Source organism: Symphalangus syndactylus, chromosome 20, assembly GCF_028878055.3.
Source record: "Symphalangus syndactylus isolate Jambi chromosome 20, NHGRI_mSymSyn1-v2.1_pri, whole genome shotgun sequence".
Taxonomy (NCBI): Eukaryota; Metazoa; Chordata; class Mammalia; order Primates; family Hylobatidae; genus Symphalangus; species Symphalangus syndactylus.
In genome coordinates this window covers 38,716,352-38,730,993 of record NC_072442.2, presented here as the reverse complement: position 1 = coordinate 38,730,993, position 14,642 = coordinate 38,716,352, and the positions used below count along the sequence as shown (strand labels likewise).

At 37.1% G+C, this 14,642-nt stretch overlaps 1 protein-coding gene across 8 annotated transcripts in view; it reads left to right on the top strand.

The window, feature by feature from the left end:
• The window catches only part of LOC129470003 (puromycin-sensitive aminopeptidase), a 114,942-nt gene that overhangs the window by 52,666 nt on the left and 47,634 nt on the right, over window positions 1-14,642 (top strand). For 7 of the 8 annotated variants that reach the window (XM_055257289.2, XM_055257292.2, XM_055257288.2 and 4 more), the window contains 2 exons: window positions 1,348-1,425; window positions 11,663-11,784. In XM_055257289.2, coding sequence (XP_055113264.1) covers window positions 1,348-1,425; window positions 11,663-11,784 — 200 coding nt within the window. Of the gene's footprint in view, window positions 1-1,347; window positions 1,426-9,356; window positions 9,422-11,662; window positions 11,785-14,642 lie in introns of those variants that run through there. The other variant, XM_055257294.2, reaches the window with a different exon arrangement.

Sequence of the window (14,642 nt, the reverse complement as noted above, 5' to 3'; positions counted from 1 at the left end):
ACTGCCAAACTGTTTTCCAAAAGTGGCTGCACCATTTTACATTCCCACTAGCAATATATGCTCCAGTTTCTCTACACCCTCCCTTATACTTTTTTTTTTCTTTTCTTTTTTTGAGACAGAGTCTCTCTCTCTGTCGCCCAGGCTGGAGTACAGTGGCACAATTTCGGCTCACTGCAACCTCCGCCTCCTGGGTTCAAGCGATTCTAAATTATCATGCCTCAGCCTCCCACATAGCTGGGATTAGAGGCGTTTGCCACCATGCCTGGCTAAGTTTTGTATTTTTAGTAAAAATGGGGTTTTGCCATGTTGGCCAGGCTGTTCTTGAACTCTTGACCTCAGGTGATCCACACGCCTCGGCCTCCCAAAATGCTGGGATTATAGGTGTGAGCCACCGTGTCTGGCCTGATTGGCCAGCTTTTCATTTGGAATGGGGATAGGACATGGTTGGAAGTTGGTCTCTTTGGGTATTTCCCTAACAAGTCCAAGCATCCTAAAGTATCAGTCAAATAAGCAGTCTCTTCTCATTCCTGGCAGAGAGTAAGTCAAAGCCTAATTCAATTTGCATACCTGTTTTCATGTAACAACAAAGAATTTTTTTTTTTGAGACAGAGTTTCTCTGTTGTTGTTTAGGCTGGAGTGCAATGATGCGATCTTGGCTCACTGCAACCTCCGCCCCCCGGGTTCAAGCGATTCTCCTGCCTCAGCCTCCCAAGTAGCTGGGATTACAGGCATGCACCACCACAGCAGGCTAGTTTTGTATTTTTAGTAGACATGGGGTTTCTCCATATTGGTCAGGCTGGTCTTGAATTCCTGACCCCAGGTGACCCGCCTGTCTCGGCCTCCCAAAGTGCTGGGCTTACAGGCGTGAGCCACCACGCCTGGCCACAACAAAGAATTTTACCAGAAGTGGGTATGATTTATATCTTAGTTTGAATTGCTACTTATCTTTGGGGGAACAGACCTTTCCTTTATGTATGTTTAACACTGAAATCTTGGCAAGTTGCCAAGTCTCAAATGTTCATGAGTAAGACTGCAATATCACAATATCAGAGTCACACAGGAATCTGATAGAAAAGCATCACATTTATAAAGCCTTGTTTCCTGTACATCACTGACGTTTTGTGAATTTTAAAGAATTTGTAGTTATTTTTAAGGAGCATATTTAATGTAGATAATGTAGCCTAGAATAGGCTAATTTGAAATGAAACTCTTGCTAATAGGAACTTAATTCACCAAATTAAGAATATTTAGTTTTTGTAGAGATTTTGCTCTTGAAAATGTTGCGTCTTGATTTCGTCTTGTCAGTCCAGTCAGAATTGTGAAGTAATTTTTTTTTTCTCATTCCAGAAATACATGCTACAGGATTTAACTATCAGAATGAAGATGAAAAAGTCACCTTGTCTTTCCCTAGTACTCTGCAAACAGGTAAGAGACATAGCTTTTGTAAAATCTCGTGATGAATATAGTGACATCTGACTTCTTCCAGAGAAATTTATTGTATGCCATTTTTTTCCCTTGTTGTTATTAGCAGATTAAGTATTAAGAGCTTTTTTTTTTTTCCTTTGAGACGGAGTCTTACTCTTGCCCAGGCTGGAGAGTAGTGGCGTGATCTTGGCTCACTACAACCTCCACCTTCTGGGTTCGAGCGATTCTCCTGCCTCGGCCTCCCGAGTAGCTGAGATTACAGGCGCCTACCACCACATGGGCTAATTTTTTTGTATTTTTAGTAGAGACAAGGTTTTGCCATGTTGGCCAGGCTGGTCTTGAACTCCTGATCTCAAGCGATCTGCCCGCCCTGGCCTCCCAAAGTGGTAGGATTACAGGTGTGAGCCACCGCGCCCAGCCCTATTAAGAGTTTTTTAAAGAGGTTTGTTGCAACTTTTGGACCACCAGCATTTCCTTCTGCGGAAGCTGGGCTACGAAAAGCAGGGTTTCCACCTCCTGTCACTTTATATTCTCTTTAAACAAACAAGCCAAGAGAAACAGGACAAAAACTAAAGATGTTTTCCAGTTTTACCTTTTTAAAAATACCTTTACCTAGGCCGGGCATGGTGGCTCACACCTGTAATCCTAGCGCTTCGGGAGGCCAAGGTGGGCTGATCACTTGAGGCCAGGAGTTAGAGACCAGCCTGGCCAACATGGCAAAACCCCATCTCTACCAAAAAATACAAAAATTACCCAGCGTGGTGGCTCATCCCTATAATCCCAGCTACTCAGAAGGCTGAGGCAAGAAAATCGCCAGAGCCCAGGAAGTGGAGGTTGCAGTGAACCGAGATCGTGCCACTGCACTCCAGCCTGGGTGATAGAGTGGGACTCTGTCTAAAACAAACAAACAAAATACCTTTACCTAGCTGCATCTTCTGTTAATTGAATCCAAATCCCCGAAGTGAATGGTCACAGATGATTTTGATATACTACCAGAGATCAGATAGGTATTGTGTTACTGAGGGCACGGAAAGATACATTGATATGTTACTATTGTTAGGTATAAAAGCACAAAGAAATAGACTTTCTGAGCTTAGTATATGTGGAAGAAATTAGATACAAATCAATTGGTGAAGTACTAAGACTTTGATGAATGAACAAATGAAAAGGAACAGATAATTCAAAAGGAAGAAAATGTAAATGACTAATAAACATGTGAAAAGATACTGAGCCGCCTAGTAATGAGAAATTTTTGCTTCTCATATGAGCTGAAATTTAAAAAATCCCCAATGATATGGCTGCCTTGATATCGCTGGGGGGAGTATAAATCCATGTAATTTTTTTGAAAAGCATTCTGGCAATATATCAAGAGCCTAAATATGTTCATGTCCTTTGACCCAGCAATTCTGCTAATAGGAATATATCCCAAGGAAAAGTCATAAATACAGAAAATACTTTATGCCCAGAAGTGTCTGAGATACAACTTATGGTAGTAAAAAATTATAATTAATATATTTGTTCAACACTAAAGAAATGATTAAGCCAGGAATGATGTATCTATATAGTGAAATATACTTAGCAATTAAAAGTGAGGTTTGTGAATTCTTAACCTTGTAAAGTGCTTATTATAATGTAAAATTGAAAAGCAGAATATAAAATTACATATTTAGGGTGATGAATCATGTCTCTAAATGGCACAAATAAAATGATAATTATGTCTGGGTTATGTCTGGGTGTTGACATAATTGGTGATTTTTATTCTTATTTATATCTTTTGTCTGATTTTCACAATTTTCCTACTGAGAATCTATTGAATTAATATAAAATTATTTTTAGAAAAAATTTAAATCAGAGATGTTTAGTCTTTTATTTCAGTGCTCTTGGAGGCCCTTTATGTGTAATTATTATAAAAATAAATGGGCCAGGCGTGGTGGCTCACACCTGTAATTCCAGCACTTTGGGAGGCCGAGGCAGGCAGATCACGAGGTCAGGAGATCGAGACCATCCTGACTATCATGGTGAAACCCCGTCTCTACTAAAAATACAAAAAATTAGCCGAGCGTGGTGGCGGGCGCCTGTAGTCCCAGCTACTCGGGAGGCTGAGGCAGGAGAATGGCGTGAACCCGGGAGGTGGAGCTTGCAGTGAGCCGAGATCATACCACTGCACTCCAGTCTGGGTGACAGAGCAAGACTCCGTCCCAAAAAACAAAACAAAACAAAAAAATGCTTTGCCATGAACATGTATTAAAAGCTATTGAAGAATATAATGTGAAAAGGAAAGAGATTGTTTCGCTGATTTCTTCTACTTCCATTGTCTAGCGAATCTGTCTAGAAGTATTCCTATATATATATAAATTTATGTATATAATTTAACCCACAAATAGGATCACAAATCTCAGTGGCTTATAACCACTGAGATTTCTTTCTTTTTCACACATGGGCCATGAGGACTGCTGATCATATGCAGCCATATCACCAACTCTACTGGCTCCACTTGGCTCCCAACTGTCTTTCCAGGACCGGTAGTGAGCGAGCAGCCACTCTCTGTATCATGCATGGCAGAGGGCAGAGGCTCAGGGATGAGGAGAAAGCTAGACCACAAAGACATGTTTAAAACTTCTGCATGGCCTGGTGTGGTGACTCACACCTATAATCCCACCATTTTTGTAGGCTGAGGTGGGAGGATTGCTTGAGCCCAGGAGTTCGAGACCAGCCTGGGCAATGTAGTGAGACCCTGTCTCTATAAAAAATAAAATAAAAAATAAAATTTCTGTATGATGGTGGTATACTTGATGTCTACTCACATTTCATTGACCAAAGCAAGTAGCATGACCAAGCCCAAAGTCACTGGGATAGCATTTAACAGACATTTGAGAAAAGTTTCTAATGAAAGATAGGGCAAAAAGCAAAATTATAAGTATAATAGAAATAAAGGAAGTTGGAAGAAGCAAAGACAAATCTAAAGAAAGTTAAAAAAAAAAAAAAACCCAAAGCTAATTACTATCCTATGAGAGTTAAGAGAAAGCATTGCGTTCATTAAACAAGGACAGGACAGAATGCCATCAGATAGGAAGAATTACAGCAGGAAAACTTGGAAATTATGATAGGTATAAAAAACCCAGTAGAAGTTTTAAAGATGAAGTTGAGGAAACTTCTAAGCAGTAGAAAAAGCGGATAGAAAACAGAAAAATAGATTTGAGAACCAGTCCAGCAGAACCAACATCCATCTAGTAAAACAGAAAGCAGAGAAAATGGGAAGAGGATTTTTTTATTTTTATTTTTGAAACAGAATCTTGCTGTGTCACCCAGGCTGGAGTGCAATGATGCGATCTCGGCCCACCACAGCCTCCACCTCATGGGTTCCAGTGATTCCCCTGCGTCAGCCTCCTGGGTAGCTGAGATTACAGGCACGCACCACCACACCCAGCTGATTTTTGTATTTTTAGTAGAATTGGGGTTTCACCATGTTGGCCAGGCTGGTCTTGAACTCCAGACCTTAGGTGATCTGCCCACTTCGGCCTCTCAAAGTGCTAGGATTACAGGTGTGTGCTGCTGTGCCTGGCCAGAAGAGAAACTTTCAAAAAGACAGGAAAATTTACTTGAACTGATAGAGCAGGAGCCTTCAGTTTGCAAAGGTACACCATTGAGAGAGACTAGCTTAAAAAATGTAAAAAGTCCCACACTGACTGAAATTTTAGAACTTTTGTGATAAAGTAAAACTCTCAGAAAGTTCCTGTCTGGGGTAGGGGGCAATAGGAGGCAAGCAGGTAGCATACTACCTTAAAAATTTAGGAATCAGAATAGTCCTAGACTTACCATTAGGAACAGTGGAAACTTAGACTCTAATGAAGCTGTTCATTCAAAATACAAAGTGAATCTGATTTTCAACCTAAGATTGCACGCTTAGCCCAACTTTGAATTTCAGAGTAAAATAAAGATATTTTCAGATTTGCAAGGTCATAGAAAATTTGATCTTTGTAAAAGATATTGGAGTGGGGGATGGTTTAGCTAAAGCATGACTTTCTACAGTAAAGAGAAAATGTGTAAAGTTGAAAAATGAAGAAATAGGCCGTGGTGGTGGCTCACGCCCGTAATCCCAACACTTTGGGAGGCTGAGGTGGGAGGATTGCTTGCCCAGGAATTCAAGGCTGCAGTGAGCCATGATTGTACCACTGCCCTCGAGCCTGGGCGACAGAGCAAGACTATCTCAAAGAAAGGAAAAGAAAAAAATAGCTGTGTAAGCAAGACATTTAGAAGTCACAGAGTTTGAAATTGGTTGCTTCTAGGGGCAGGGTGTGGGGAGTAGGGTAGTGTTGAGCAGGGCCTGGAGCTTATGTATTTTAAACTATGAACTATTACTTTGATAGAAATTTAAAAAATTTTAGTTTTAAATCTATATCATTACAGACTATATATATTCTGTGTTTACACTGAAAAAATTAGAAGTCAATAGAAAAAGAGAAATGAAAAAAATCTGTTTTTATATATTTGGAAAAATTATACCTCTGAATAATTGAGTCAAAGAAGACTTGTTATGGAAATTAGAAAATATTTAGAACTGAATAATGAAATTACCACATATGAAACATTAGGGAGAAACATGTTTCATATGCAGATAAAATGTTAGGATATTTAGTTAAGAAGAAAGACTGAAAATTAATTAGCTAAGCATTAAACTCATAAAAAGAAAAGGTAACTTGGAGAAAGTAGAAGAAAGGTTTAAGAGCAGAAACAAATGAAATAAGGGAAGTGAGGGGCAGAAATATTAAAAAACTGATATTTAAAAATAGTCCCAAAAGATATATAAACCTAGCCAGTATAGAAAATAAAAGCGTAGATTGAATGGTTGTTCAGCAGTAGGAAATATGGTAACCATTTTTCATTAAATTTAAAAAGTTAAACATTCTGTATTTATCAAAAGGAATCAGTTTATTTGTTAGAATTGACCCGGGAAGAGTAGACAGAAACTTCTAACATGATAGAAGATATGTATTACAAACACACACACACACACACACACACACACACACACGACATAATCTGTGCCAAGTACTGTTTTAAGTGCCTCAAAAATATTAATTTATTTAATCCTTTCAACAACCTTTTGAGGTAGATTTGTTTTGTGACAAAGTCTCTCTGTCACCCAGGCTAGAGTGTAGTAGTGCAGTCCCGGCTCACTGCAGCCTCAAACTCCAGGGCTTAAGTGATTCTCCCACTTCAGCCTCCCATGTAGCTAGGACTGCCTGCACGTGACACTGCATCTGGTTAATTTTTAAATTTTTTTGTAGAGACAGGGTCTTGTTATGTTGCCTAGGCTGGTCTCAAATGCCTGGCCTCAGGTGATCTTCCTACCTCAGAGAGAGGATCTTGCCATCCTCCCAAATGTTGAGATTACAGGCATGAGCCACTACGCCAGCCAGATTCTGTTACTTCTATTTTATAGATAAACTAAGGCAGATAAATGATTTCATTAACTTAAATAATTTGTCCAAGGTAACATAGCTAGTAAGTAGCACAGCCGGGATTTAAACCCAAGCAGTTTAACTCAAAAGTCTGCACTTTTAACCACCATATTGTGCTATCTTTATTTTTCAAATTAAATATTTCAAAAACATAGTACATTTACATAATTTGAAATTCAAATGCTATGCAATGAAATTTTGTTTGCCAGTCTACCCTGTCTTCTTTCTCAGCTCCATTCCTCAACAGAATGAAATGAAATTTTCCTTTCAAAACTATACCCTGCTTTTTTTTTTTTTTTTTTTTTTTTTTTTTTTTTTTTTTTTTTGAGACGGAGTCTCGCTCTGTCGCCCAGGCTGGAGTGCAGTGGCTCAGTCTTGGCTCACTGCAAGCTCCGCCTCCTGGGTTCATGCCATTCTCCTGCCTCAGCCTCTCCGAGTAGCTGGGACTACAGGCGCCCGCCACCACGCCCGGCTAATTTTTTTGTATTTTTAGTAGAGACGGGGTTTCACCGTGGTCTCGATCTCCTGACCTCGTGATCCGCCCGCCTCGGCCTCCCAAAGTGCTGGGATTACAAGCGTGAGCCACCGCGCCCGGCTATACCCTGCTTTTGTAAGCATTTATGTATATACTTTTTAAGAACACAGAAATCACCATGTCATACATAATGTTCTGCACCTTTCTTCTTTTCCCCTTAACTGTAAATATTGGAGGCCATTTATTATTAGTATATAAGGGATGTATCATTCTTGATACATCTTGATAAGGTCTGTTTACAGCAGACATGCTAAATGGTGAAGCTATTTCAAATAATAACAGAAACAAGTCAGAGAAGGTTATGACCGTTAATATAGTATAATTTCACATAATTTTTGATATTTTTGGCCAATATAACAATTTTGAGCTAATATAGCAACGGATACAAATATTAGAACAGAAAAATTATCTTGCAGGTGTGACAATATTGAATTATTATTATTATTATTATTTTTTTTTGAGATGGAGTCTTGCTCAGTCGCCCAGGCTGGAGTGCAGTGGCGCGATCTCAGCTCACTGCAAGCTCTGCCTCCCGGGTTCGTGCCATTCTCCTGTCTCAGCCTCCCGAGTAGCTGGGACTACAGGTGCCCACCACCACGCCGGGCTAATTTTGTTTTTGTATTTTTAGTAGAGATGGGGTTTCACCGTGTTAGCCAGTATGGTCTCGATCTCCTGACCTCGTAATCTGCCCGCCTCGGCCTCCCAAAGTGCTGGGATTACAAGTGTGAGCCACCACGCCCAGCTGACAATATTAAATTATTGAATATCTGTTTGAAATCATTGGCTTTCACATTTTCCCAAGGTTTGCTTTAAGAATGAAGTTAATCTTTTTCAGGACAGATTGCACAAGTGATCTATCTGATAATGAAGCAAATACTGAACTTATCTTAGGAGGACATTAATAACCTTTGTGTTTAGCCTCATCAAATTTAACAGTAATGCAAGCTATTATACAGCTAAGTAAAACCTACTTTTCTGAAATTGGCACCATTCTGGAATAGTGATTAAATTACCATAATGATTGTAAGGTCTAACAACCTTAGAATTAGTGGCTGAGGGTCCTGAGAGTGGCATTTATATGGAGAAACACTGGTAGTTGTCAGCATTTTGAAGAGTCAAAAACAAGATAATAAAAAGTGGTGACACATGGCAAAACCCTGTTTCTACTAAAAACAAAAATTAGTCAGGCCTGGTGGCACATGCCTGTAGTTCCAGCTACTCAGGAGGCTGAGGCAGGGGAATTGCTTGAATCTCGGAGCCGAAGGTTGCAGTGAGCCGAGATTGCACCACTGCACTTTAGCCTGGGTGACAGACTGGGACTCCATTTCCAAAAGAAAAAAGGAAGTGGTGACACAAAGGCAAAGACCTTTATTCCCTTTTTGTATAAATTAATCTCTTTATTTTTGTAGCATTTAGTAGGCTCATTAAATTTCTTATTATTAAAGTATTTCAAGATTTACTCCAGGTTTTACAATTGTTATACTCTCCTAAGCTTTAAACATTTAAGGTTTTTGATGGAAGTCCCAATTTTTCAGTTGTTTACTTTATAAACGAGCTTGATGTATGTTTCAGAAGGTTTACAACCCCAAACAGATAAATATTTCATACATTGGATATGAAATAAGGTACCTAATTTGAGGAAGTGTTGTAAATTATGTGTGTTGATAGGTATAAAATTAGACAATTTGGCAATCCGTTCATTAATATGGTGTAAATTTGATAAATGAAATTTATTAAAAAGTCATTTTTTCTCCTACTTGCCCTAAAATTCTTCTATATGAATAGTAAGTAAATACTTTGTAATTGGTATCATATAATGTGACACTAATTAAATTTATTAATGATTTTTAAATACTTTAACTTGTGTTTTGTTTGAATTTCAGGTAATAACTCTTTCCAATACTTTGTATTTTGTTTAGTATGCCACTTTTTGGAAGTGGTCACTGTCAATATCTTGTTATGGTTTGATGGCCTTGGAGATTTAAAACCGAGTAAAAGTGTAAGCAGCCTTTCTTATTTAGTTATGAGTTTTAAAACCACTTTTGTTCCAACTAGGAAAAAATGCAAGTAGATTTACCATGAAATATGAATTATATTTAAAAAATATCTTAACAGTTGATTGACTTAGTGAAACAGACTGGGCAATTCCACTTATGGAATTGTAACATAAAATTCCATCATATAGTTTCTATTAAAGGTAGTGGGTTTTTATAATCTGTTAGACGTTCTTTGCAAACTTTGTTAATGTGAATACATTTGCTTTTTTAAAAAAATTAAGTGAATTTCTAAAGAAAATAGAAATTAAAAATTTTTAATTTAAATTTTGCTTTATAGTTTAATTTTTTAGTATCATTTAGAATTATCGATTATTTTACTATATTCATATATACTGTCCCAGTAACCTGTTATTCTCTTTAAAGAAAAAAGTATTCATTGTCTTCTTTAGATATTTACAAATATCTGATTTTTAAAAAATAAACATCACAAATGTCTATTCAATTAAGCTTCAGTTGAGTTGTTTTTTTCTCAGAATGATTAAGAATGTAGCACTTTCATTAGTGATGACTTTGGTCTAAAGGTCTGAAATTTTCACTTAAATTACTTTCAGAACCAGTTTGAGGCATCAGGCTAGAAACAGTTTGTAGTTTGTCATTCACTTATTCTGTAGACTCGCACTCCCCGTAACTTTTGGTCCTTTCCAAAAGCAAATTCAATTTTATAAGATGAAGATTTGACTTTGAGATCATTCAAAAGAATGTCAGAGGGGCCGGGCACAGTGGCTCATGCCTGTAATCCCAGAACTTCAGGAGGCCAAGGTGGGTGGATCACTTGAGGCCAGGAGTTTGAGACCAGCTGGCCAACATGGCAAACCCCTGTCTCTACTAAAAATACAAAAATTAGCCAGGTGTGGTGGTGCCCGCCTGTAGTCCTAGCTACTCAGGAGGCTGAGGCACAACAATTGCTTGAACCCAGGAGGCGGAGGCTGCAGTGAGCCGAGGTCGCACCACTGTTCTCCAGCCTGGGCAACAGAGTGAGCCTCTGTCTCCAAAAAAAAAAAAAAAAAAATAGAGAAAGTCACAACATTTTGAACAATGTCAAATGTCATTGCTCTTCAGCATTCCAAAATGACAATTTGAAACATTAGGATATAAAAGTTTGGTATGATTGGTTAATTACTTTATAGTCATGCCCTATATTTGATTTGTTAGACTTCCCATGCTTTAAATCTTGATATAAGTAGGGCCTTTAAAATGGTCAACTAAAAAGTCACCATTCCTCTACATTTTTTCGTGACTTGATTTGTAAAACACAGAATGGGATTATTGTTTTGCCATGCGTCTGTATTTAGCAGATGATTACTAGATAATAATTATAATTTCTTATGTTATAAAAAAGAAAGTACATAAACAAAAAAGCTCACTTTTTTGTCTAAATTGTTTTTGCTCTTATACAACAATAGAATACATATTTAAGTTGTATTTTTATTTGCATTTAATAATTTATTAATTAAATGTATTTCTTTGTCAGATTTCAAATGACTGAGGTGACTTGTAAGAATTTGTTTTATGCCCTGTTGCTGATCAAATCATTGGTCTTCCCTATAGCTCCTTACAAAATTACGCAATCAGTGTTCCATTTGGAGTAAACATTTAGTGTCTTATCTTGATGATAGAGTAATTGGCTACATTTCTGTTTCTATGCATGAAGTTGTGTAAAAGGACCAATTGACACGTATAATTGGCAGAGAGCATGAATTCTGGACTTAAACATTTTATCCCATTTTCACTACTTACTAATTGTATGACATTGGGCAAGTTATTTAGCTTCTCAGCCTCAGTTTCCTCATCTGAAAAAAATGAGGACAATATCTACTTCCAGGTTTATAAATAGTTATATATATTTTAAAAGCACTATGCACAATAGCACATGTCAATCATTTAAGAATAAATGTTTGTTTCCTTTCCTGTTCTTATTTTCACATATTGGTAGTTTGAGACTAAGTTAATAACTTTTTAGGCAGTCACCCTAAACATGACTTTCAAGAGTTATTTTAGGATTAGTCTGCCTTTCACTTTAGTAAGTACTGTATTCTCTCCATTGCCAGGAGGAATATTTGAAAAAGGAAGGAATGATTTGAATGTTGTAAATAGCTAACCGAATATAGTGTCTTGAGGACATATTTTTGATAACTGTGTTTAACATCTTCATAAAAGTGTTTTTTATTTATCTTCAATCACAGGTACGGGAACCTTAAAGATAGATTTTGTTGGAGAGCTGAATGACAAAATGAAAGGTTTCTATAGAAGTAAATATACTACCCCTTCTGGAGAGGTGCGCTATGCTGCTGTAACACAGTTTGAGGTATGGGTTATTCTTCTCTAAAATATTATTATCCTTAAATTAGGCATTCTGACAAAGCTGTGTTTTATTATGTGGGGTGATTATTTGAGGCTAGGTGCCCTTGGCCATGATTGTATTCACAATTTTAGAATTTTTATTTTATATTTAGCCATTATCTCTATAGAAAGGAGGGAATTAAGGGTATGGGTTGGGGAATGATTATATACAGTTATACACACACATACTCAAACACACGACACATTTTGATACCTGAATTGCCTGTATACTGTGTACCTTTCTTAAAATCATTCTCTTAGTATTTGACACCTATGGCTTTGCCTACAGCATTATGACCTGTTTTCTAGCATTCCTTTCCTTCTTTGACATCTTTTGTTTATCTTACTGTAGTATCTGTGCTGTCTTTGATTTTTTTTTCTCCGTGTGTGTGTGTGTGTGTGTGTGTGTGTGTGTGTGTGTGTACATATATATATATATATATATATTTGCTGTCCTATGTAGGCCAGGATGATTTTTATTTATCAAGTATTTGCAAATTATATAAATTGTTTTGAATCTGCTAGTCATATTTTTAAGTGTTAAATCTAATTAAATTTATTTCTATAAATTTCAATATGGATAAAGAAACAATTCATGATATCCATTCTTATGTTTCTGCCCGTATCCCTACATTGTTTGCTTGTTTGGGATAACCTAAAATTTTTTATCCAGTTTACTACTAATTTGTTTTACCTGATGTATCTTCTCTTTCAATAATTTTATGTTACCTTCTGTTTGGAATAATATTTGCCACAGATATTTAGGTTTAATTCTGTGTTTGAATGATTCCAATGCCTTTCTCTACCTGCTTTGAACACTTCATCCTGGAATGGTTGGCTGATATATGTCTCTAAACAATTTTTTTTTAGGAGAAAATATGTGGGTAATGTAATTCCTGAGCCTTTGCTTTTCTGAAAAATCTTTCATTTGCCTTTATACATGACCAGATTTATTGGGTATATAGATTTGTTGATGAAAAAAGGTAAAAAGAGCAACTTTTGACATCCAGGAGTTGTCTGGCACTCACAGCTAGCCCATGTTATTCTCCCTATTAGACATAATATTACAGAATACTAACGTTAGACAAGGCTACTTGAGACCATAATAAAGTGAGACAAAACAAGGGCATCCATAATTTTGCCTAGGTACAGTACATACAGGATCACTATGCTACCCACAAAATATCAAACATCTCCATCTCTCAGTTAAAATGAGTGACTACTGCTTCTTTACCAATTACAGTTTTAGATTTGCTCTAGTCTGGCCTCCGTATAGATAAGATTTATTGAGATACCTACCTATAGAATTGCGTCATAGGACTTCTTGCAGCACTCAATCTAGAGTGAATCCCTGCTTACTTAGACCCTCTTCCAAATCATGTAAACCAAATCCCAAATCGTATAGTGGGTTCTTTCTTACATTCTTATGGAGACACCATTGGTTCCCTATGGTGTGAGTTCTCTCTTGCCACGAGTAATAGGCCCAGCTCATTCAATTGTAAGAGTGGTACAATCAGCTTACAATTTTTCACTTTCAAAAGTCTGTGAATATTGTTTCCAAAGTCTTCTACATCTCACTTTTTCAAGAGGAGGGGTCACAGACTAAAATGTTTCCTCTTCCTTTGTAGGTAAGATGTTGTTTTGTTTTGCTTTGTTTGCTTCCTGCTTGCTTGTTAAATTACATCTTGATCTTGAAAATTAAACTGTTTTTTAAACCATGTGTTCACTTTTCATTGATTTTTGCATAGTACTTGGTGAACCTTATTGATTTTTAGATTCAGATATTTTTTCAGTGTGAAAGAGTTTTTCTGTTATATCTTCACTGTGATATCCATTCCATTCCCTTCTCAGTTAATACTCAGTTTAGCTCTAGTATCTGTCTCTCAAATGTATGTTTAATTGCTTTTATCACTTTGTCCTTTAGATATTTTCAAACTTACATCTTGTTATCTATGTCATTAATTTCCTTTAGTATAAATTCATTTCTCTACTGCTGCTGCTTCTAATTTAGATGCTTCTGTGCTGCCATTTCTTTCCTTATACTCTGCCTTCTTTTCAGATGTCTTATTTATTCATTGATAGAATTCATTGTTTATTTAATGTTTTTGAGAATGTAGTCAGCCATCTAAAATTTTTTCCCTGCTTTTCCGTAAGTTTCTTCTACCTCTTTGGTTTTTTTTTTTTTTTTTAAGTCGAATTCTTGCTCTGTCTCCCAGGCTGGAGTGCAGTGGTGCAATCTCGGCTCACTGCAGCATCCGCCTCCCAGGTTCGAGTCATTCTCCTGCCTCATCCTCCCGAGTAGCTGGGATTACAGGCACGTGTCACCATGCCTGGCTTATTTTTGTATTTTTAGTAGAGACAGGGTTTCACCATGTTGACCAGGCTGGTCTCAAACTCCTGACCTCAGGTGATCCATCCACCTCGGCCTCCCAAAGTGCTGGAATTACAAGTATGAGCCACTGCACCCGGCCTGTTGTTTCTTTTCATGATACAGAATCTTGTCATTGGTTCCATTTTACTTACTAAATAAATGGAACATTCTGTTTACTAAAGTTTCTTTCTTTTATAACTGATACCCTGCAGAATCCCTAAGTTTTATTTTGCTTTCATAAGTTTGCTCTTTTTTAAATTTTTAATGAAAGAGCAAGGACTCAAGTAGGTCAAGTGGTGACAGTTTTATGTGTAGCATATGGAAGTGCCATTAAATGAATGACCTGTTTTGAATTGATAGAGCATCTGTCTTTATTCCCATTGCTGCCATTCCAGATAAAGACAAGCACATCAAAGATTGAGAATATTTTTATTTTTAATTCAAAAGTAAAA